The 24837-nt window shown below is 48.8% G+C and overlaps 1 protein-coding gene across 2 annotated transcripts in view; it reads right to left on the reverse strand.

Moving 5' to 3' along the window:
• The window catches only part of SLC34A2 (solute carrier family 34 (type II sodium/phosphate cotransporter), member 2), a 27215-nt gene continuing 2378 nt past the window's right edge, over positions 1-24837 (reverse strand). The window contains exons 1-13 of one of the 2 annotated variants that reach the window (XM_005877659.2): positions 15421-15518; positions 11244-11358; positions 11009-11143; positions 9479-9607; positions 8083-8226; positions 6860-6971; positions 5584-5779; positions 4762-4857; positions 4298-4418; positions 3958-4125; positions 3445-3561; positions 3229-3353; positions 70-1985 (exon numbers count right to left, since the gene is read on the reverse strand). In XM_005877659.2, the coding sequence (XP_005877721.1) occupies positions 1362-1985; positions 3229-3353; positions 3445-3561; positions 3958-4125; positions 4298-4418; positions 4762-4857; positions 5584-5779; positions 6860-6971; positions 8083-8226; positions 9479-9607; positions 11009-11143; positions 11244-11355 (2079 nt within the window). In that variant the 5' untranslated portion in view covers positions 11356-11358; positions 15421-15518 and the 3' untranslated portion in view covers positions 70-1361. Of the gene's footprint in view, positions 1986-3228; positions 3354-3444; positions 3562-3957; positions 4126-4297; positions 4419-4761; positions 4858-5583; positions 5780-6859; positions 6972-8082; positions 8227-9478; positions 9608-11008; positions 11144-11243; positions 11379-15420; positions 15519-24837 lie in introns of those variants that run through there. The other variant, XM_014548906.1, reaches the window with a different exon arrangement.

A 24837-nucleotide genomic window follows, 5' to 3' on the forward strand; every position in this document is an offset into this window, starting at 1 on the left:
CCTTTTGACCAAGGGGACCAACAAATTATGTAGCTGGCCCTGGCGGTGAGTAGTAACATTTGAGGAGGAAGTAGCCCCAAATTTTTAGTAAACAGTTCCAGGAGGCCCTTATTTCCCTGTAATTGAAAGCAACACACTCTTTTTGGGTTTGATCATCTTTATTTTTTCCTTCCCACAACCAGTTAAAAAAAATACAATCAATACAGGTACAAAGATCCAATTTGTAGAGTGCAAAGAGGGCCGCAGCCCCGCCCAGGCTTAGCTTTTGTATTTACAGTGAGGCACGGGCAGGGCTTACAGGAGTGTTGAAAAGCCAGCATTACAAAATACAGATAGTCTTGTTTCCCTTGACATTTCCAAATGAGAGCCCCAAACAAGTCACACTACTATTACTATATAACTTATAAAAATGCTGTACAGGTGCACGGCTATAAATATGGCGTATAAATGGCTGTTAGGGAATTGGTATCTACATGGGGGAAGGCCAGGGGAGGGCTTGGTTTGGTGTCCCGGCCTGTCATGACGGATGCGCTGTGGCACAGTCCCCCCCTCCCAGAACCCGGTGGAAGTTTCCTCTCCAGGGAGAACTAGAGGTGAGGAGTGTGGAGGGCAAAGGGGTAAATACAGCTGGGGCTCTAGAAGGCACAGAGGGCATGTGGGGCAAGAAGGAGCATATCCCTTGGACTCACAGACACACACGGACCCTGCTGCCACCTGATCTCCCCTTAGGAAGATGAGGCAACAGGTGGGTCAAAGTGCATCCTGGCTCCCATCCTGGCAACTCAAAGACTCAGCAGGTAAAATGCTTGGACTAGCCATACCTGCCCAGGTGAGGGAGCCTTGGGGAGCACTGGGAAGAGAGCAAGGCCCATGCCTGTGTTCTCCAAGGCCTCTTGCCCTGAAACTGTCCTGCTCTGGGGAGAGGACACCTGGGAGGCAGCTGCTCTGGGTTGAAGCCAGGCTATGGTAAAGGAGAATTTTATCGCAATAAGAAAAGCATATGTGTGTGTGCATCTTTGAGAACCTTCCATAAATTCCTCCCTTGGGACTTGAGAAGATGGTTACATCTGAGAATAAGTCCCATTGGCCAACCCATCTGTGTGCAGGAGTGGGTGGGTGGAGGGGATCCATTATCGAGCCAGGCTTCATTGTCTAACTCTCTTTCTGCACCTTCCTGAGAGTGGGAGACCAGGGAGCAGGGGCGGAGACAGAGCGACCATGCAGGCTGACACATGCGCAAAGGGGAATGAGAGTCAGAGCTGATGTTGATGCCATTTCTCAGCAAAGTGGAGAACGGCGTTGCAGAACCAGGAGGGAGCGAGGGAGACCTGGGGCCCCTCCTCCCACCTCGGGGGCAGCCCCTACAAGGCTGTGAGGCTGGAGGTGGTGTTTGTGTTCAGGGCGTCCGCTTTGGACTTGGGGACCCCTTCCGGGGCCTCCACGACCATGGAGAGGCTACCAAAGGACTCGGGGACCTTGATGTGGATGTCCTCCTCCTCCACGGGGTCCTGGCAGCACTTGCTGCAGCGGCAGCACGTGGGGCAGCAGAGCCTGCAGCAGAAGCGACAGCAGATGCGGCAGCAGCAGCAGCAGTTCCTCATGCAGCAGCCAGTGGCCAGGGAGACTGCAATGTCCCAGGGCTTCAGCGAGCGCATGCACAGGGGCAGGAAGTTCCAGGTCTGGAACACCTTGGGCAGGATGCGGGGGCAGCGGGCCTGCAGGAGCTTGAGCAGCACCACCAGAAGGATCACGAGGATGATGGGCACCCCCACGCCCACCAGCACTGGCCACCCAGCCAGCGAGAGGCCAAACACGGACAGTGGGACCAGGAAGAATAAGATGACCAGGTAGAAGACGGCAAACCAGCGGTACTTAGCTGAGATGTTGCCCAGCCCCTTGGCCAGGCGGATGGGCAGGCGCGTGAACGGGATTGGGTACCACAGAAGGATACCCGTGATGTTGAAGAAAAAGTGGCACAGGGCGATCTGAAACACAAGAAGTTTAACAGGTTAATGGTCTGTCGCGTGGTGGTGGTAGTGGGGGGGGATAAGGGGGTGTCACCTAGCTGGCTGAATGGCTGAGGTAGTAGTACAGTCAAGGGGCCTGTATTGCCTGAGGGCCCGCCATGTGTCAGGTTGAGGGGAGGAGTGTGTGTGTGTGGCTGGGAGGGGGTTGACCAGTTGAATTACAGCACAGTTTTCAGAGCCTGAAGTCCTTTAGGCAAACTAACAATGAACTTCATGCATGTGCCCACTGCTAGCCTGTGTGTTGGCCCTGCGGTTTCCAGCTGAGCAGTTAAGAGCTAGAGGGGCGGAGGGGAAGGCTCGCAGGATAGCTGGGTCCCTTGGCTCAATGCCCCATTCTAGGGAGGGGAGAGAAGGAGGAATGGGGACAGTTAACAGCATCAGCAGCTGACGTTTATAATGTTTACTATGAGCGAAACAACTGTTCTAAGCACGTTATGTGGATTCCTTCAATCCTCAAACAATATCCTATGAGGTGGCTATGAATATTATCCCCATGTGATATTAGAGATAACTGAGGCACCATGGGGTTAAACTATTTTCCCAAAGTCAAACAGATGAGAGAAGGTAGAGGTGGGTTTCAAACCCAGGAAGCCTGACTTCAGAGGCCACTCATTATCCTTTGTCCTCCCACAAGGTACCAGGCATCAGGCTAGGGACTTGAACCAGCCCTGGCTAATACAGTAGACGGTGTGGCGACTGAGCACTTGAAATGTGGCTACTTCAAAGACTTAGTCCAAAAGAGAATATAAAATATCACATTTTAAAAATATTGATTACATGTTGAAATGGTAATGGGTTAAATAAACACATCATTAAAATTGATCTTTCTGTTTCTTTTCACTCTTTAAATGTAGCTACTAAAAATTTCAAAGTACCTGGGTGACTCAAATTTGTATTCTACACTCACATTATATTTCTATTGGACATCATGGCTTTAGCCAGAACCTCAGATCTTCATAATGTCTACGATTCCAAAATACTCTTTCTACCTCTATCAAGTGGCCATCCCACTTTTGTTTAATCAACTGCCAGTGATGGGAGTCTCGCTGCCTCTCTAAGGAGTAGATGGCTTCTCCTCCACATTACCATTTTAGACTTAACAAGAGAAGCAGGGTTGTTGTTAGAAACCATCTGCTTGCAAGACCACTGATATTGTCTCATCCCACCCACAGAGCCCCTGCCCCATGCAGCATTTCCTGACCTGGAGTGAGCTCCTCAAGGTTTTGCCTGGACTGGCCAAGGCGGCCATGATGGCGGTGGTGGTGGTGCCGATGTTGGCCCCCAGCGTGAGTGGATACGCCCTCTCAATGCTTATCACACCGACACCTGGGGGAAAATACAAAGTCCATAACATCAGTCCCAGAGGATGACAGGAGATGGTAACAGTGCCAGAGGGAGAAGCCAGGGAGAAACTCACCGATCAGTGGGGTCAAAGTAGACGTGAACACTGAGCTGCTCTGCACGATGAAGGTCATGCCTGCCCCCACTAAGATAGCCAGGTAGCCAGTCACCCAGGAAAAGGGGAAAGGGAAGTCTGGAAGACAAAAGGAAAAGTGATCTGTCACAAGCCTTCTAGGAAGGCATGGGATGGAGGCCTGGGGGGCACCTCCACGGGACAAGAGTGGGTGCACGTGCTAGGTAGGAAACCCGTGGGAAGGATGGTTCCACGGTTCTGGATTTGAGCTGGCTCTTTCTCAGGACCTTGCAAACATGCAATCCAAGTTTGTTCCTGTTCCCCAGGTCCCACCCAAGACACCAAGAAAGATTTCAAGGGCCAAGAGTGTCTTAGCTTCTGCAGCTTCTCAAATCCAAAGATAAAATCCATACAGAGGCCGCTGCTAGATAAGAATCTAAAGGAGCTTCCCTGAGGTGGCAACAGTGATGCCAACCCTAGAAAGCCCCTAATGGGGGAGGGGGGCAGTTCACCTACCAGTGTTGATGGTCTTCTTGATGACAACAGCTACTCGCCCCTCGAGCACAGAGCCCAGGACCTTGACGATCATGATCAGACAGCCACAGAGCACCAGCAGGGAGGTGACCAGCAGGATGATGCCAACAACAAGATCCAGGAGGTTGGCATTCACAAAGAGGTGCTGGCCTGAAGAAACCATGGTAAGTCCTTATTAGAAGGGCATGGAGTCCCCCAAGCCACAGATTGTTATTTAGGCCCCAGCTTATTCCTTCTGTCTCATAGTGACAGAATCTTGGTTGTTCACCACCAGCACCCCAGATAGCCCGTCCCAGTGGCTAATGCTCTGAGTTCTACTCACACTTGGCAATATTCTCCCGGTGGGTCACGTTCTTGATGGTCCAGGTGTGGAAACCATTTGCCCAACAGAGGTTGGGGGAGGTGCAGTTCTGAATCGAGGGGACGGTGACATTCATCTGAGTCTAGATGGCAAACATAACACTCAATTTTAGTGGGGAGAAGGAGGAGACCATGGTCTCTCCATAAATGGGAACAGAAGCAGCCAGAAGTCAAGGGACATGAAAATGCCAAGTGAGAATAATGTATCTGTGGTGTGGGATGGGGCAAAAGGTTCTCTCTATTCTACTGCATTCTGCCTGTCCATCCAGCATTCAAGGACTTATTTTCTTATGGGCCAGTTTTGATTTTTTAGGAGTCCCCAATTTTCTTTTGCCTGACCTTTTATTTGCCCACTTCCAATGAAAGAATCTGCTTCAAGTACAGATGAAAGAGTCCACTCACCCACCAATATTCTTAGAAACTTACCACGTTGGTCAGAGTTTTGCACCAAATCTTGATCAGACTCTTGTTCTGAGCTGCTGGGTCATTCATTGCAATCTGGTTGATAACCTTTTTATCCAGCTGAGGAAGGCAATAGACAGAAGAGAGTCAGCACATACTCAGAATGAACATGGGAGGGACTTGCAGGGGCTGCTACAGACAGGGCCTCAGAGGAGGTGAACAGATGGCAAGGCCCTGCAAAGGTGAGCTGGGACTCACCCTGTCAAGCACCTAGACATCAGCAAGTGCTTGATAAATAAACGAGTGAAAGATGTGAATAGTGAACTGGTGCCTAGAAAGCGTGTAGGTATTCACTGGGTGACCGAATGGCAGAGAAAACCAGAAATGAGAGTGAGAGGGCAAGGTCTAAGCTAGCCCCTTCTCCTAAGGCAACATTCACAAAGCCTTCTTTCATTTTAATAATATGGATAGACTCTGGTGACCAGAGGGGAAGATGGATGGGAAGGGCAGTAGCCTTTCTTTTTGGCTAGAAGTAGGATAATACTTTGCCAGTGACCCCACTGGTGCTGAGGTCAGTAGTGAGACCAAAGTGGCCCCAGGTGTCCAGTGGGCAGTGCTTGAGCCTTGAGAAGCACTCACCATCTCCCTCCACCTTCCAACATGACATGCATGTTGAGGTCAAGGAAACAAGAAAGGTATGTTACTCTACCTAGTGTTTCCCCAGTTTCATTTTCCTTGGCTTTTTTCAGAGGCAGCCAAATAGTGGTGTTCAGAGATTCCTTCCTGTCCATCCCCGACTGAGCGGGGTGAAGGGCAAGGGGAAGGGAGTTAACACTTGGCCCTTACCTGGATAATTTGCTTTGTAAGAGGATTCGTGATAACTTTCAGAAGTTCCGGGGCATTTTCTCCGCTTTTGAAATGGAAGGACTCCACTATCAGGTTGGTCAGGACCTCCAGGTAGTGGGTGGAGACCTCCACAGGCAGGAGCACCAGCACGGAGAGCCAGTTAAAGAAGTCGTGGACGGTGGCCCCGGCAAAAGCCCTATGGAAGGGAACCCAGAGCCAGCAGCCAGGTTAGTCAATGAGCAAGTGGGCACCAGTCTAGGAAGGTCAATCTATTGAAATATCTCCAACAGGGGTGATTCCTATGAGCAGGCACCGCCATAGATCACATGCTCGTGTTTATATGTCATGGGTTATCCAGAGGCAAAAATTCATCTAACAGTGAAAAGAGCCCAAAATCTGGATAAGAAAACCTTGAATTCCAGCCATTCCTCTCGGCAAAGTTGCTTAGCCTCTTTGTCTCTCTACATTAATAAAATGGGGCGTAGGAAAGCCAACTTGGCTTCTTGAGAAGATCAGATGGGCAAACACCCTGGGATAATGTGCAGTAGTGTTTCATCTACTACTACTGCCCCCCAACCAGCCTGTCCAAGGCCATCTGTCTGACCCACTGCACGAACATCACACAGACAAGCTGAAAACTGCCTCTCCATCTTAGTAAAAAAGAAAGAAAGCTGTCGCCTGTTAGAAGAGAGGCCAGGAAATGTGCTTACTTTTTACATTAACCTTTTGGAAGAAAAGGGTTCCCTTTGCCTGGTTCCAGCCCGCCCCATTTCATATCTCACACATCCACATCCACAAAAGCTACATTTTGCCTTTCAGTAGCAGGCGAGTGAAGAACAAAGACAAAGTGGCATGGGTTGAGCTGGCCAAGAATGAAAGCTTCAGGTTATAATTATTTCTGACTTAGCAGGACAGGAAACCAAAACCTGGTTTGGCCTTGTCTTAACTGCACCAGGTTGCAAGTGGTAAGCTTCTATCTAGGGCTTGCATTTAGGGAACCTTCACTCTGTGCCAGGCACCTTGCTAAGTGTTTACCTGTACGATTGTGTTTACTCCTTTAGACAACACAGTGATGGTGCCATTCCTACCCCCGCTGTGCAGATCAGGGGGCTGTTTCCATTCATGATCCCTACCCTCAGCTGCACTCCGCTATGGCCAGGAATAGGCGGGCCAGGGCTGACAAGCACATTCTCAGTGGTGATCTAAAGGTAGTTATGACAAGCTGGCCAACACCGACGGGCCTGTTGGTGGCAAGGGCTGGTTCTGAGCCTCCTACCTTCTGAACACATTCCGGTCTCCTGCCTGCATGAGCGCCACGAGGGTGTTGGTGATCGAGGTCCCAATGTTGGCTCCCATGACAAAGGGGATGGCAGTCCGCACCGTCAGCACTGGGTAGAAAACAGGAAGTCAGCAAGCCAGCGAATGTAGGTAGGCAGCCTGGCCAGGTTCCTGATGTGCCCCGGGCATGCTGAACCCATCAGGCTAGTCACTGCCTAAAGCAGCAGCTCTTCACCTGTATGCACCTTGCAGTGAATCTGATGAAAGCTAGGGCGACGACTTTTTTGTTTTGGACCAAAAAGACTTTTCAGCACATAATTCCAGGGAATCCACAGACCCCAAGAAACCCTTTGTGAGCTCTACTTTAAAGTGTCTTTCTCAATTCCTCAGAGGCAAGGCCACCTTGAGGGAGACCAGAAAACAAATAACAAACATGGCAAATTCCTGGCAGTATAATTTCTTTTTCTAAACAAGATTAATATAGTGCCACAATGTTCCGGCACATAAGTTATTTTAAAGAAGTAATATCTTTTTCTAATTGGGCCCAGAAAAGGCTCTAGTTAATTTTGGCTAAAATGCTGGTTTGGGTTGAAAATTCATGTGTTCACACTTGTCCCACTCAGGGAATCTGTCTCCGCTCTCAGTCAGGTTCAAGTTTGGAATGGCAGCTGCTCACCACATATGACTACTGACCCCTTAAAATATAGCTAGTGCAACTGAGCTAATATCTTTTTCCAATTGGGCCCAGAAAAGGCTCTAGTTAATTTTGGCTAAAATGCTGGTTTGGGTTGAAAATTCATGTGTTCACACTTGTCCCACTCAGGGAATCTGTCTCCGCTCTCAGTCAGGTTCAAGTTTGGAATGGCAGCTGCTCACCACATATGACTACTGACCCCTTAAAATATAGCTAGTGCAACTGAGCAGCCGGGCTATATATTTTCAATTAAAATCAATTAAGGTTAAATAAAATTAAATAGCCACATATGGCGAGTGTCTGCTGGACTGGACAGCACAGCTCCAGATAATTCAGGGTCTATTCTCAGACTGGGCTATGGAAATAGAAACAGGAAGCTGCCTGAGGTTCAGAGTGGAACACATCATAGTAGGACAAGATGGGGAGATCAGGGTGACAGGCCTGGACACATGCAGAGTAAATCGCGGGCTCCCAGCTGCAAGGGAAACGCCTGGAATAGGTCTGGGCTCGTGGGTGCCTGAACTCACGTGAGGAGGCCACCATGCTGACGATGATGGATGTGGAGGTGCTCGAGCTTTGCACCATGGCTGTCACCAGCACCCCGATCATCAGTCCCGCCAGGGGGTTGGACATGATAGAGTTGCTGCTGAAGAACTTCCCGGCCATTTTTCCTGGAAAAACAAAAAAAATCATGGCCACATGTTAGGGGGTTAGGTGGGCACCAAGTGGCCAACATTGGCTGTGGGTTGTGGATCTCAGCCTCCAGCCCTGCTGGCACCTGTGGCAGCTTGCTCCCTCGTGCATTTCCCCTGCACTGCCTTGATGCCAGGAGACATACTCCACCCACCCCCAGACCCTGTTCCTCTTGTGGCTTCATCCTGCACCCTCCCTTTCTTCAACCACTAGCCTTTTGATCATGAACCTGGCCTCAACTCTACTTGGCCCTATGGGTGCCAGTGAATTTCCTGTCTCAATTCCTATCTCTGGAGTGTGTTCCCAATTCATAAGATTTGTTCTCCAGGAGTGGATCTTCTCATCTATCCACTCTCCCTCCCCCAAGCCCCAGCCTGTACTTGAATGCTGGAGGTGTCATTTCTGTGTGTGCCTCTGAGACCCTCACTGCTATTGCTTCGGACCAGGGGGACCAGAAGTGGCATCCAGAAAGTAAGTCCCTTACCCCAATTCTCCCAGGTCACAAAGATGAGTTCTCAAGAGAGGCACCAAGGGGTGCAAAAAGCCATGTGCCAGGTGTCCCCCAGACCTGAATTTGAATGTCATTATGCCAATTACAGGCTGTGAGCCTTAGGATCTCTTTGAGCCTCGGCCCTCTCCTCTCTAAATGGGAAGGGCTTTGGGAAGGAATGTTGAAGACAGTGCCCATGAAAACGCCCAGACCCAGGAGGCATTCAAAGTGCTAGCTGTCAGTGTCGTTGCCCATTTTGGGTACAAAGGTGACCAAGCCCATGGTGAGTTCACACTTCACGGCCACGCTGGGCCATGCTCAGCGCTGGATGAAGGCTCTCCCAGTCTGGGGACCCCTGTCCTTCTCCGGCAAAGGTCCAGCTTTGATTCTCTTAGTAACTTTGGCCTAAGATTATTCTTATCCAATACTCGCCTCACATGGGCGCCCCCAAGAAGGAAGGGATCCCTTAGATAAATCTATGTCAAACAGCTTCCTGTCTAAGGTTTGTGGACAAACACAAGGCCCTGGATGCCTGGAACTGGCTCCAGCCCTGGCTCCTGGCCTAAGCCACCTAAGCCAGTCAGACTTCTGTAGGCCTCGGTTTTCTCCTCTGTAAAATGGGAGATGAGGCGAGGTGGCTCCCAGCCCTAAAATGCAGCTGGAGAGGGCTTGATGCCTGGCGAGGATCTGAACCAAATGAGAACACCCCTACCCCAGCCCTTCAGCCCTCCCATCCATACCTCCAACCAGCTGGAAGGCACTGCTGAGGATATCCAAGGAGCACACGAACAGGTAGAGGAAGCCCAGGAGCAGAAGGAACTTCCCAATCCCTTGCAAGATACACAGAATCTTCCCTTCAGTGTCTCTCTCTGGGGGAGGGAAAAAAGCACAAAGACTTTTAGTGTCTGAAACCCTGAGGAGTTTGGCAGTGAACTCTGAATCCCCCCAACCCCCCTCCACCCCCAGCCAGGGGCCTGTGAGCACTTATGGACAGCAAGGCTGCCCAGAGATGGTGGGCAGCTGTGGCTGCAGTTTCAGGGAAATTACCACTATCGCCCACTTAGTTGAAACCCTTGCAGTGTCTCCACAGGATGTGCACTGGGGAGGAGGGGTTCGGTGTAGTCTGGGACAAGCAAGCCAGGCTCCATGCTCAGCTGAGCCCGTGTCACTGAGCGAGGCGGTGAAGAGCACTTACCACCCGCTAAGTGTGGGGTCAGAGATAATGGCTCTCCCAAGCTCCTCTGAACAGCACAGTCTATTTTCTAGGAGGTGGCTGCAAGGTAGCAATCAGCCTCCATTTGGGGAGGGCTTGGGCAATGCTGCGCCCTTATGGCTATTTTCTCTGCTCTTAAAGTGGTTCTCACCCCTCCTACCTCAAAAGCTCCCTTCCCCTCCCTGTCCTGCAATCCACAGATCACCTTACACCCTGAACCAGGAAAATAGTGCAGCATTTGCTTGCGTGGCCATTCTGGCTATACTACCTCTGTCTTCCAGAAGACTTCTCTGATGCTTGCATTTAGAGGAGGGGACCCCCCCCCCATCCAGCTTTCAGAGCAGGGACCCTAACTGCTCACTGCTGCAGCCACAGCACCTTGACAGTACCCAGGAGCTGGTCAGCATGCAATGGGTAATTAAGGAGCAGCACCTTGTCCAGCCTGGTTATAACCCCAGCAATGGCACATTTGCCGAATGAACAAAAGAAAGTACCAAGGATTCCCCAATCATCACTCCGTGCTTTCACTCCAGGCCTCCTAGACCAGTGGTCGGCAAACTCATTAGTCAACAGAGCCAAATATCCACAGTACAACTATTGAATTTTCTTTGAGAGCCAAATTTTTAAAACTTAAACTATATAGGTAGGTACATTGTTATTAACTTAATTAGGGTACTCCTAAGCTGGCCTTTGCTAAAAACGCCCTCAATCTGATTGAGGTACGTTCGCTGAGGTTGACCCCTACCAACTCTCCCATCCACACTCGTCTTGTATACTTGTTTCATCTATCTCCTTTCCGAAAACCGACTTCTGCGCATGGGCCACGAAGTTTCAATCGCACTGTACGTGCGCGCCCGCATGTGGTATTTTGTGGAAGAGCCACACTCAAGGGGCCAAAGAGCCGCATGTGGCTCGCGAGCCGCGGTTTGCCGACCACTGTCCTAGACTGTCAGGTGACAACCCTGACCAGGCCCTTTGTTCAAGGGCATCAGGACAGTGGGAAGGGAGGCGATACTGTAATGGTGGTGAGCTCGCTCCCTTGCCGATCTCACTTTACCTGTCCACTTGATCCCCTTGTGCTGAAGCTCGGGCAGGTCCCAGGGGTCTTCTATGTCGGTGGGCTCCTCTACCGGGGTGGCGGTGGGGTGGGATGGCAGAAGTTCAATCTTGGTTTCAGAGGTCCCGGCGACATCTGGCCAAACAAACAACAAAGGCCAGGAGAAATGAGGAATCAGCCCCGTCTCTTGGGGTCCCTGCAGGAGGCCCCTTGGGACTGGATGAGCGGCACTTACTTTTGTTGGTCTCCTTTCCTTTCCCATCAGTGGTGGGCTGTTGGCTCGTGATGCCTTCGATGTATTTACCTGGGTTGGGCTGGGCATTTTCCACCTCAGGCCAAGGAGCCATGGTCTGTGGGTGGGAAAACAGAGCTTAAAGGAGCAGCCACTGAAAGGAGGTCACTCAGATGTCATGGCAGGGAGAGCCAGCAGCTGCAAGAGTTGGGGGAGTGGATGAGTGTTATGCTTACACCTCCTAAGTGTGGGCTCTTCAGCGCCGTATTACACTCCTCTGTAGGCCTCCTTCAACCACTTCTTAACGTGTGTTTCCATGCCAGCCTGACCTCTATTTCAGTCTAACCATCTTTGATTTCCCTACTCCCTGTCTCGTCCTGTCTTGACTGTCCCCTTCAGTCAGAAAGAGGATGCAAACGCATCCACCTTCATTGATTCTCGGCCTGCCAAGTCCTCATGATCCTCCAAGGTGCCCCCAGTGGACTTAACCTATATGCTCATATACAGTTCACCTGCTTTAACCAACCATCAGGTCTTCTGCAATAAGCAAGACACATTGGACCTGGTTCAAATCCTAGAGGTGCCCCTTATCAGGGACCGTGTGCTTACTCAAGTCCCTTTATGCCTCTGAACATCAAGTGTCGGTTTCCCCATGTATAGAGTAGGGACAATTCTATTTTGCACGGTTATGAGGTTAATGGTGATGCCTAGGAAAGTGCCTGGCACGAAGCAGGCATCCAGTAAATAGTATCAATTATTACTGTGCCATGCTGCCTGGATTAATTTGTCAGACCCTGTTCTTTCCAGGCTTCCTTCCTCAGAACCCATTTCCCTGGCAAAGGCTTTCTCAGTGACATGGAGTAGAAGTATGGCTCCTGACACAATGCAACCCAAAGGACTAGAACAAACAAGTCACAGAAGAGGAAGTACAAGTGGCTACAAATAAGAGTTCAGCCTCATCAATAACCCAATATGTGCAAATTAAATGAGTTAAAAAGAAAGTTTTTGTAAAATATATGTCATACTGGAGAGGATGCAGTAAGATGAGCACTACAGGCAATGCCGGAGAACATTTGGCAAAATAGTTAAAGAGCCACCCATTTTACATAAATCTTGACCCAGGCATTTTACTACTAGGAATTAGGGATTGAGGATTTTCCCCAAGACAGTTAAAAAGACCTGCCTGGCGCTGATCGCCTCTTTGAAGGGGGCTTTGTCTAGCTCACTGCATCCTTGGGGTCTGCAGCTCTGCCTGGCACACAGCAGTGCTCAGAAAATGTTTGCTAACAGAATGACCGTGATGTAGACCAGAGACCTTTGCTGCACTGTCAGAGTAGAATGTAAATAGGGAGTTTACTATGGTGCCTCCATTCAGTGTGGTGGCATGCCATTAAAGAGGTTGTAAAGAATCAGAACAACAACAATAAAAAGCCTGGAAAATTGTGAATAAAGGGCAATTGTTGTCCCATTCACAGCACTTCAATAAGGACCCAGAAATGTTCCATGGGGTTCAGAGTGGATGGTGGGATGGGGTGATTGTTATTTTCTTCCATCTGAAATTTCTAAATTTTAAGATACAGCCCAACCCCCAAATCCACATAGGTAAGAAGGTTCAGGGATACCTGTACTGTTACTCATATTGATAAAACTAGGAGTTAAAAGGCTCCATTCTCCTAACACCACACTCCTGACCCACCTGTTCCTCTCCCGGCCTCCCCAAGGCCACACTCCAGCATGCTCTCGCTACTGCCACAGGAGCCGAGAAGAGTAAAGGCACCTATGTTGGCGGTTCTGATACCCAGAAAGGGGCTTTTGATGTCTGAGCATGAGGCTGGGGTTATGATCACACACCTACTCCTTCACTTCCCACCACTGGTCCCTACAGTCCATCTGGCTGTGTTGATAGTCCTTTTGGCTCAAATTCCTGCATCTACCTGCGCAGCCCATGCCAAGAGGAAGTCTTGCAGGCTAAGGAGAGGAACTGTCTTGGCTCTTCTCAGACCTGAGTAACAGGAAAATGTAGGGCACCTGGCAGTCACCCAACCCCTACACTCTGCTTTGTTTGGGTCTTTTCGGACCTGTTCTGGAGCTGCCTGAGCTCAGCCCAAGGACATCTGAAAAAGTGGGGAAAGGAGGCATGAGGCAGCGTCCTGCAGACAGACCAAGACACCCTCACATTCTCCCCCTGGGGCAGCCCCAAGCACAGGGAGGATACCTCTGCAGCCCAGCATGCAGGGCACTTAGTAGCCAGACTGCTTGCTGAGTGCACTGTGCCAGGCACTGCCGAAAGCCTCGTCCACAAGTTACCCCCGTGCATCGCACCACACTTCGAGGGAATATTTTCTTACACTTTGAAAAAAAAAATGATCGAGACCAAAAATTCCCAAGAGGGTGGTGACTACTTTTCTTTAGCTGCCTTTAGGCAACATAGCCCCCAAGGGCCTGGTAGTGGTGGGAGGGAGGGGTGTGGGACAAGAGACAGGGAAGCAATGGCCTGGTTTTATGTTGCTACATGGCTTTAATTTAGACTTTTGATAAGCACTAATAGGATTTTTAAAGACATTTGCCCTCTCTTTGTAGTAGGGCCCCATTACCATACCACTCTCCCAGTGTACCTTAAATTTGGGTTTAGAACATTTTAAGGAAATCCTGTAATTATAACTATATCAATTATTTTGCATTGCATTGGGGGGGGGTTAAAGGGCTAATTTATAATAATAAACATTTAAAACACATTTCCATCGTTTTGCAGGCCCCTTTTTGGACTCTTCTGCATGATTAAAATCCATTGGGATGACTTAACTCCCTGAGACATCCTGCTTGCTCCCTGCTGATACAGCCATTCTGTCCCCAGGGTAGGGGTGGGATGGGATGGGAGGAGGGGGGTGAGGAAGGTGGGGTGGAAGGTGGCTGCCTTCTTTCTTAAGTTGAACTCAGGCTATTTTTGTCAACTTTGTGTCTAACAGTAATAACCCAGAGGTCCTCCCACCACTGGGGACTTCTTTTAATGAGTGGTTGAGCAATTTGGGGTGGATTTTGGAAGCATGCCCTTCTTGCCAGCAGATCATTATCAGCTGGTTGGTTGGCACAAACCAAGAGATTCAAACACGTTTAACACTCTGAAACAATGGTCTCCGAGGAGGCACAACTTTGCAAACATTCCCAACGAAGAGTAGGCGAATGAATTCCAACACAGGAGGGCTAACCCAGAAATCGCTTGGTGAACCCAACACACAGGGAGGGAGGATTGCACCCAATGAAACCAACAAGCTGCCTCCATGAAATGCTGGAGGAAGCTGCCTCCTTGGGAAGGAGCAGGAGGGGTTCTACTCCGTTCACCTCAGTGCCAGTGACCCAGGGCAGGCATCTCCCAGGGGATCTGAAGACTGAGTTAGCGCCATTCCACCGGCCGCCCTCTTTCTGGTCTGGAGATCCTGGGTCCCCCCAGAGCTGCACCTGTGCCCATCTTTCTCCTGGTTAGCCACTTCCCTGGTTATCTGGCCTGATACCCTCAGAACATTGAAAAATTGTGGGCTCTGTCCTCCCAAGACAAGATGAGGGACAGGCCAGCCCTCTCCTGATTCCGGCCACCTGCCCCGGTGAACAAGTTTGCACTGTACCTTGCAGTCACTTTAGAGAAAGAACAACTTAGCAGTGGAAGTCGTGCTGGGTGGGGGTGGGGTGGGGGTGTGCAGCAGGGGACAGCCACACAGACCTAGAATTTCAGCTCAAATCTCAAATGCCTGTTCTTGTAAAGAGGGGAAGCAGAGGCCCAGAGACTGAGGGACCTGCCTTGGGTCACAGAGAGAATCACTGACTAAACAGAGCGCCTAGCCCTCCTGATGCCGCATAATACTTCCATTCCCCACCCCCTTTTCCTCCCCAAACCACAAGCCTTAACATATCTATAATTTGAGAATTCCCCAAGTGTGGCTCATTCATAACTGCCAGTAGCAGGAGTGCATTCATAGGAGCTGTAGTAATAGCTATAGCAGTAATGCTAAGAAAGAAATCTGAAAATTTGGAGGTTTATGACTTTTTCCCTCTTCCTCAGCCCAAAGCCAGCCAAGTTTCCTTGAGGTCAGCATGGAGGGATAGCTAAAAGAATTAAGTAGTTTAAGGTTCTCGAGAGAGAGTGAGATGGGAGCGGGAAGCGCCCTGGCGGGGCGGCGGTACTCACCAGCGCTCCCTGCGCAGGTAGTGGACCAAGGAGTCACTCAGGTGCAGCGCAGCGGCCCGGTTATATAGCCAAGGTGTTGCGCAAAGAGGCCGGCGGCAGGGGCTGTCACCACGCCCCTCGCACATTCCAGGACCGCCTGTCGCGCCAGGGCACTGCCTACCTGCTGGCTTAATGAGCCCAACGTGACCTCGCCCGGCTGCGCGGAGGAAAGAGAGGCGGCCGGGCTGCGGGGAGAAATCTCAGCCTTTCCCAGGAGACGGAGGGCAGCGAACGTGCCCGCGCCCCGTGCGCCTCTGTCCCGGGCTGGCGCGCTCTGCTCTGTCCCAACGCAGGATAAAAAGGATCCCAGCACGTGGGCGCTAGCTAGTGGGGCTCCGGGTTCCCACCTTTCCCCTCCCCAAGAACCTGAATCGGCTAGTTTAGCTCCTCCAGAGCGGAGGAAGTCAGATAAACACCAGCTAGAAAACTCAGGGACAAAACCTTTCCAAACAAAGCCAGGATTGTTCGGCCTCACCCGTCTTTGGGATGCTTTCTGCTTTAGTAGCCCGGACTGAGCAATGGACACGAGGAGCCCTGGGTCTGAGACGGGACATGGCTGGATGGGCCAAGTTGAGGAAGCAAACCATGGCCCTATTTCACCGTTTGAGCTGCCTGTGTGTACCCTGTGTCGTCCCTCGTTTTTTTCCATTCAAACCCGTGCCGGGGAGAGCCCATCACCACGCTTATCCTAACAGCAACCTGGCCAGGCTGACACGTTTCCAATGCATACACAAACGCCTTCCCTGGGCTCAGAGCAGCTCCCTTTCTAGTTGAGGGCTTAGAGCGCTGGGAGGCAGGACATGGGATTACTCAGGATTTGCTGAGCCAGGATCAAACCTGGGTCTCATTGCAAAACCCAGGTCTTATTCCCTCTGCCACAGGGCCCTGGTTTTACAGCTGAGGAAAGTGCAGCTGAGCAGCTAAGCAGCTAACTAGCGGACCAGCTGCCCACAGAAAATAGGCAGTGGGCGTGCCCTGTGGGAGGTAGGCTGTTTTCATTCCGCAGCCAACAGCTCTCTCCAATGCTGCCCTCGCCCTCCGCTCTCCAGGGAGAAGTCAGGAGTGTTGCTTCCAGGAACCTGCAGAGCCAGCAGGATCTCCCCGCGGCTGACTGGCGTCACACTGCCTGAGAGCAGTCCGGGGCCCTGCCCCTTGCTCCCCCTGCCTTCATTTGCTCCTGTGTAAAATGGGAATGCTCGTCCCTATCTGAATTAGATGAGCTAACGTATCTTAGCACATAGAACAGTCCCTGACACATGATGAGTGCTCAGGGTTAACCATTTCAGTTTCCCTGGGAACCTCCGATGTTGGGAGATGAATGGAAAGCTTTGATTAGACTCATCTAGAACCTTGAGGCCATTACTCCACAGCCTCAGATGCTGGTCACATCGGTCCAGAGGCCAGGGCATACTGCTTGGAGAGCGGGCATCAGCAAGCAAATTATTCTTATTGGAGGGACACTGATTTTTTGTGAGTGGGTGCTAGACTTAAAAGCCAGCCTTTGGAGACAGTGATCAACCACTGGCATTCATTGAGCTCAGCTCCGCCTCCAGCCCTGGCCATGAGGGCTGCAGACCCAGCTCAGGGGCTCCCAGAGGCCAGCCTTCATTGGACATTCATTCAGGCAAGCCTCCTGCAGTGGTTTTGATGTGGGACCCAGACCTTACCGTCTTCACATCTCCTTTATCGCCCCCAACAAGGAGCTAATAGATCAAAATTTCAAAAAACTTGGAAAAAGAAAGGTTTACCCCCAACAAGGAGCTAATAGACAGATCAAAATTTCAAAAAACTTGGAAAAAGAAAGGTTTCCCTCTTATGTTCCAATTGAAAAGGCAAAATGCTGGTTCAATCAGGAGACCTTTTTAAAAATGTGTATGGATCTTGGTAATAGATCAGGGCTGATGTCTGACTCTCGTTTTGGATTGTAGTTTTTCTATTACTTTTTGTACAAAGTGTGGAGGAAAGGCTGTACGTGTGTGTGGACTCTCTCCCTTTAGTTTGATGCAGAATATTTTTGTCTTTATTCCATCTCAGACACAGAACCCTATCACCTTAGTGCTATAAGCATACAGCTTATGTTAAAGTACTTTCATTCATACTTGTTTGTGCCTACTGTCGTCCAATAAGGCAGAATTGATTGAATTAAATGGTATCATTAATTTGATCTTGAGGCCGGACGAGGTCAACCAGCATCTTGCCGCCAGGCTACAAAACTGTGAGCATTATTTGACATTTCCCAATTCTAGGGGTGCTTAGTCAGGCCTACTGGCAAGCTATCAATCCCCCTGGTTCACAAAACACATCCCCTACTGAGCCCCTGGGGCCAGGTATGCTTCACCATTGAGAACGTCCCATCTCTAGAAAGTAAGATGCTGTGAGGCACTTTCTGAGTTATCACTATAACTGTATGTAGCAGTGACCGCCCTGCTTTATCTTGGTATTTCTAACCTGTTGGTATTTATTATTATATATTGGTATTTCTAACCTGTTGTGGATTAAGAAAATAGCTCACCTTTTTCAAGTAAGTCATCATAGCTGTAAAGCAAGAGTAAGTAAACCCGAAAGGTCTGATGGGTCTATTTCTGTGCATCGTTGACAACCTAGACTAAATATAGGGGGCCGCCAAAAGATGTATACACATTTTAACAGCTGGTAGCTCAACTGATATTTCTTTCTTTTCAGATTAGCCCATTGGAATGAATAATGGCAGCCAAAGTGTGCATACACTTTTGGGGGGGGGACACCCTGTATTTACTATTAAGTTAATATTTACTATTATAAGCAGAAAACTTTCTTACTACCTAGTACTGGGCTAGGTTCTAAATAATTGAGGCCACTGGCACTAAACCCCCACTTTCCAAGGACACACATATTAGAAATAAGACTAACAAGTTGGGCCATGCAGAGGGCTGTGGTAAGCAGGACGGGTCAGGTCAGATTGTCACTCGGTCTCACAGCTAGGGTGATGACCAGGAGTCGAGAAAGGTGACTTCTATGCCAGTTGGACCTTCTGTTTCTGTCACTCAACCCACCTTTGCTCTTGCCATCCCTTGTACCTGGGACATTCTCCCATTTTCACATGGACACTCTTTGTCCTTCAGGTCTCAGAGAGCTTCACTGAGCATTTCTCCTGCCCACAGCCATGTCGCCCTATTTGTGTTTCCTTCATGGATTATTGTACGACCTTTTCAACAATAGACTTCCAAATAAATTGTCTCTTCATGGGTTGGGGGATTGAAATTTAAGGGTCCTGATTGTTCCCTCAATATTTCACTTTCTACTTCAACATTTTTAACCAAGGGAACTTTTAAGTTATTAGAATATATAACTTTTATCACAAGTAATTCCTAATCACGTAATTAAAGCCAGAAGATAAAATAACGTAAAATTAAGCAGGGACTCACAGCTCTGAACATCTTCCAAGAGGCTGAAATCCTCTCCCTTCTGTTCTCCGTGGAGTCTGGGTCCAGCAGGCCTGTTGGAGATGTTAAAGGAAGACATGTTGAGTGACTCCCAAACACCTCACCTCACAGCCCTTTAGCTTCTTCGGGGCCCTGTGACAGCGCTGATAATTCTAGGGGTGCTTAGTCAGGCCTACTGGCAAGCTATCAATCCCCCTGGATGCAGCCAGAACTTGGGAAATGTCAAATAATGTTACCTCACTGTGAGAACTGGGGCTGACATAATTATAGGCTGTTTTCAACTTGACTTAAATATGTACACAAACATGCAGGGAAAAGCAGTACACAAAAATGTTCACAGTGGTTATCTCTGGCAGTGGGAGCAGGTGGCTTTATTTCCTATCTATTTGTATGACGCTCCAAAAAGAATTCAAGACAGTTTATAGATTGACAAGGAAAATTGATTCAAAAGTAAGCGCAGAGGTGGAGGTAGAGGGACTGGATGAAAGAAGGTGAAGGGATTAGCCAAAGAACATATATGTACAGCCCAAAGGCACAGACAACAGCGTGGTGCTGGCCAGAGGAAAGGAGGGAGGGGAGGCTGGGTGGAGGTGGGCAAAGCCGGGGAGGGACAAGGACATCAGTAATAACGTCAACAATTTTTTTTTTTAATAACAGAAGAAAACAAAATAGAAGAAAAAGAGGTGAAAAAAGGCAAAGCAAACAGTAGGGAAGTGAGAGGCAGGTCCCACACGGCAGCCAGGCAGGGCTTGAGAGGAAAGGCCAGGCATAACCGAAGGCCTCAGAACAGTGGACTGACCCACTTACTCCCCTCAAAGGGGCAGCCCTCCTTCGGTTCAGCCGATGTTGCTATTGGAAATGAAGGCCAGGGTTGCTGTTTCACATTTCAGAAGCCAGAAAGTAAGACCTCTAGGTAAGATTTCAGAATGTTTGATGTTGGCTCAAAACTTATTTTAAAACCAGCTGGTATTGCTCAGTGGTTGAGCGTCGACCTATGAACCAGGAGGTCACGGTTCGGATTCCTGGCCAGGGCTCGATCCCCCAGTATGGGGCATGCAGGAGGCATCCGATCAATGATTCTCTCTCATCACTGATGTTTCTATCTCTCTCTCCTTCTCCCTTCCTCTCTGAAATCAACAAACATATATTTAAAACTCCAAGAAGCCAAATGAAATTTCGTCTCTGGCCAAATGCAGCAAGTACACTAGCTGCTCGCTTGTTCTCTCTCCACCAGCATCGCTGTTTAAATCTTCCTAGAACCTCGGTTCTCGAGAACAATAGAGGATGAGCTGCATGAAGCCAGGGGTGTTTGTCTCCCACCGCTGTGTTCCTCAAACCTCCCTCAAAGCGCCTGATGCCTTCCCACGATTAATGACCATTAACCTCAGAATGCCGAGGGCGAGGAGGGGCTCCGTGCCCGTGTTCATGTTTACACTGGGCAGGTGTCCAGAGGACTGTAAGCTGGGAGCACCCGCTAGTTACCAGAACAATGCAAGCTTCTGTCCTTAAAGGAACTCAATAAAACAGATCTTGTAACCTCTGAGAAAGGGCAAGCAGGTCTGCCATTTTTAACTGCTACCTTAGCTGTTATTTCTATTCTTTCTGATCTGTGGGAATGAGGAGCCGGCACCATTGAATGTGACTCAGAAAAATGCAGCGGTAGCAAAAGTGGGCCTCTCCCAACTTGGGGTCAATTCACATGATCCCTCCCCTTTCTGGTAAATCTGGCCAAATTTCACTTCTTTCCAGAAGCTTCTGAAGCAACCTCTTCTGAGATGGCCTATGGAGATGTTACTAGAACTGCTAGCATTCGATACATTTGCTTTGGTTTCCCTACTCCTCCCGTTATGAATGTTGTGAGCGTTTTTCTCTTTGTCCTTAAAATTTCTTTGAAGTTATTGACTCCAAAACTTGCAAATGCCTCTTGCCAATCCCCTGCTGACAGCTCCTGCCCTGAGAACTGGGTAGGACCCCTCACCCTGGTCTTTCCCTAGGGGTGAGGTGGCCCCATCCACTCTCATCCTAAATCTGCAGAAGAGTAAAAAATAAGACCACATAATTTAGCCTGGAGGCAATGCTAAGAGCACCCTCGAGGCCCCAACTCCCCTCCACCAAGTGCCTGGTGGGAGGTGGATGGAACATGTCAGTAAATGGAATATCCTCAGGGCTCTGGAAATTACTAGTTGCCAGGAGTGGAGTTACGTGCGATAGCCCAGGTTAAGCCTTTATCGGTTTGGGCTAATGTCTTTTTTTCCCCATCACTATGTATCCCCTCTATGCCCTCTTTCATCTCCACCCATCCCACTCCACCCCCAAAATCACCACCCCGTTCTCCATGTACATGAGTTCTCTTTTTTCTCTTTTGCTCACTCCCTCCACCCTGCCCCAATCAGAGGATGTATGATTTGAGACAGAGAGGAGGGGGAGAGAGGGAGGGAGGGCGGGAGGGCACGAAAGAGAGAGAGAGAGAGAGAGAGAGAGAGAGAGAGAGAGAGAGAGAGAGAGAGAGAGAGAGAGAGAGAGAGAGAGAGAGAGAGAGAGATCAGTGGGAGAGAGAAACATCAATTTATTGCCTCCTATACACACCCTGACCGGGAATTGAACCCAAAACTTTTTGGTGTATGAGACGACGTTCCAACCAACTGAGTCACCTGGCAGTAAATCTCATTGAGGTTATCTCATTTAGCCTTCTCTGTGACCTTAAAACTTGATCCGATCAGTAGCCACCTTTTTTCAGATTACCTAAATCACACAGCTAGTAAGTGGCAAAGCACAGAGGATACCAAATCCTGATTTTTCCTCTCTAAATTTTGCAGCAAGCCCCAAGACTCATTGCTTAATTCTCACAACAATCCTAAGAAATCTGCTCATTTAATCTCCATTTTACAGATAAGGAGCTTAGCCAGGCTTCTGATATTTTGCTCAAAGTTACAAATGTCGTTTCATGTCTCTTCAGGATTTAAACCCAGATTGACCATAACCACTGTTCCACAGCACCTCTCACAGCCTAAAAATGAATCTGCGCCCATCTGTCGATGGGACCCAAGGTCTCCAACAGGCAGCCCTACCGGGGAGCTCAGTGACACGCAGCAACACCCATTCCACTGAGCACAGGGACCCACCTTCTTGCTCTACTCCCAACACACAAAACCTGCTAGGACTGGAAATCGGAATCACTGACTTTTTTTTTTAAATCCTCACACGATAATATTTTTCCATTGATTTTTGAGAGAGGGTGGGAGGTGGAGAGACAGAGAGAAATATCGATGTGAGAGGGAAACATCGATTGGTTGCCTCCTGCATGAGCCCCAACCAGGGCCTGGGCTGGGGAGAAGCCTGCAACCAAGATACATGCCCTTGACCAGAATTGAACCTGGGACCCTTTGGTCCGAACGACACTCTATCCAGTGAGCCAAACCGCTAGGGACTTTCTTTTGTTGTTAAACCTCATTTTTCCATTGACTTTTAGAGAGAGTAGAAGTGAGGGGGAAAGACTGAGAGACACGTTGATTGGTTGCCTCACACACCTGCCCCAACCAGGGCCGAGGATTGAGCCTGCAACTGATGTACTTGCCCTTGACTAGAATCAAACCTGGGACCCTTCAGTCCGATGCTCTATCCACTGAGTCAAACTGACTAGGGCTCACTGACTTTCTTCAGCTCTCCCTGCCAAGCGGGAGCATCGACACCCCACCACCACCCTCCCAGAGACCAGCTCTGTTCGCCAGGGACTGGAGGATTCCAAGTAGACTGTGGTGAAGGCTCTAGATCCCTCGGACCCCACTGCAGTCTCCTTACCTTGGGAAGGTGCAATCTGGAAGAGCTGCTCTCTGAGGAAGGAGACGCCAGAGTGAGCCAGGAGATAGCTTTGACTGCAGGGCCTGAGCCTCTTTATATCTACTCCACCCAGCTCCTTCCTTAGGGCGGGACGGCCCCACCCATGCACTCCCTCCCTAAACCTATCATCGCAGCCCCCTCCTAGGGCGAATTTTATCCTCTCCTCAGGCTTAGAAATCTGGCTTTGGGGCTTATTTGGGGGCCTGCCCTTGGGTTCTGCTCATACCCTCCGCCCTTGCTCTGATGACCCTGTCTGAGCAGGCTAGTTTGGCTCACACACAGGTGCTATGGGGGCTTTAGAGACCTAGGCCACTTGGTCATCTGGACATCCCCCACCAGGGGAGAAGTTACCGACCTTGGCAAGACAATTCTAAAACTCATGGGGAGGAATAGAAAAAGCAAGAATATGGAAAAAAACTTCAGAAGAAAGCAAAGATCTGAGATGGAACAGGCCCTAAAAGATATCAAAACATACTAAAAGACCATAGTTATCAAAATAGTATGGTAAAAGAGAACAGAAAGAGAAAGAAGAAAAAAGAGGGGAAAGGCAAACAAATAAAACCTAGTATAACAGCCTAAAAGCAACAAGATGGATTAATTGAATAAAATAGCCCAGAAACAGTCTCTGCTAAAATTTCATAAAAAAGACATGTCAGCCCTAGCTGGTTTGGCTCAGTGGATAGAGCGTCGGCCTTCAGACTAAAGAGTCCTAGGTTCAAAAAAAAAAAAAAGAGTCCTAGGTTCAATTCCAATCAAGGGCACAGGCCCAGGTTGCAGGCTTCAGCCCCAGGAAGGGGGCTTGCAGATGTGGGAGGCAGCTGATCAATGGTTCTTTCTCATCATTGATGTTTCTGTCTCTCTCTCCCTCTCCCTTCCTCTCTGAAATCAATAAAATGATATTAAAAAAAAAAAAAAGAAACACAACACTATTTTTTCCCTTTGGCCTAGTCATTATACTTACAGAGAGACCCACATCAGAAAAAATCTAAAATGTCTGTATAAAATATTCATCATATTTTCAGGCTTTAAAAACATATGATAATAACCTGAAAACTTATTGTTTCTTAGAAGAGCAAATACCTTCCAATGGGAATTCAAGCACTTTTTTCTCTCTTAGTATCAAAGAGCATTACTTTCAAGGAAGAAAAAAATAGAGCAAGATTGTATTCTGAGATAACTATTTGGAATTTTTACCTTCAGGCTTTTCTAGGTCTAATCTTGTTTAGGCTGTGAGGTTATTTGATGTTGATCCATGAGCCCTGCTTTCTGGTGAGAAATGTGGTGAGGTGGGTGAATCTGTGGGCAAGAAGCTAAATAGTCTACTAGGCCAAAGTGGTTCTCAACCTTCTGGCCCTTTAAATACAGTTTCTCATGTTGTGACCCAACCATAAAATTATTTTCGTTGCGACTTCATAACTGTAATGTTGCTACTGTGATGAATCGTAATGTAAATATCTGATATGCAGGATGGTCTTAGGCGACCCCTGTGAAAGGGTCGTTAGACCACCAAAGGGGTCGCAGCCCACAGGTTGAGAACCACTGGACTCTAGGGTGTATCATTGACATTGTCTTTGATTCTCAATGAGTCATTGAATCTTTCTGGGCTTCAGTTTCTTAATTGTAAAACAAAGATGCTAATACTGAAAAAAAATATTCATCAGAGTGGAAAGAATAAAAAGGGGACCATACTATGAGTCCAAAATGGGAGCATGACAAGTAAGTTATGACACTTTCATAAATAAATCAGAATACCAAGAACCTACAACCAAGACTACTTTATCCAGCAAAGCTATCATTCAGAAGTGAAGGCCAGATAAAGAGCTTCACAGATAAGAAAAAGCTAAAGGAGTTCATCACCACCAAACCAGTATTATATGAAATGCTGAAAGGTATCCTTTAAGAAGAGGAAGAAGAAGAAAAAGGTAAAGATACAAATTATGAACAACAAATACACATCTATCAACAAGTGAATCTAAAAATCAAGTGAATAAATAATCTGATGAACAGAATAAACTGGTGATTATAATAGAATCAGGGACATAGAAAGGGAATGGACTGACTATTCTGGGGGTGGGGGGGAAAGGGTGTGGGGGGTGCGGGAAGAGATTGGACAATAATC

Source organism: Myotis brandtii, unplaced genomic scaffold, assembly GCF_000412655.1.
Source record: "Myotis brandtii unplaced genomic scaffold, ASM41265v1 scaffold525, whole genome shotgun sequence".
NCBI lineage: Eukaryota > Metazoa > Chordata > Mammalia > Chiroptera > Vespertilionidae > Myotis > Myotis brandtii.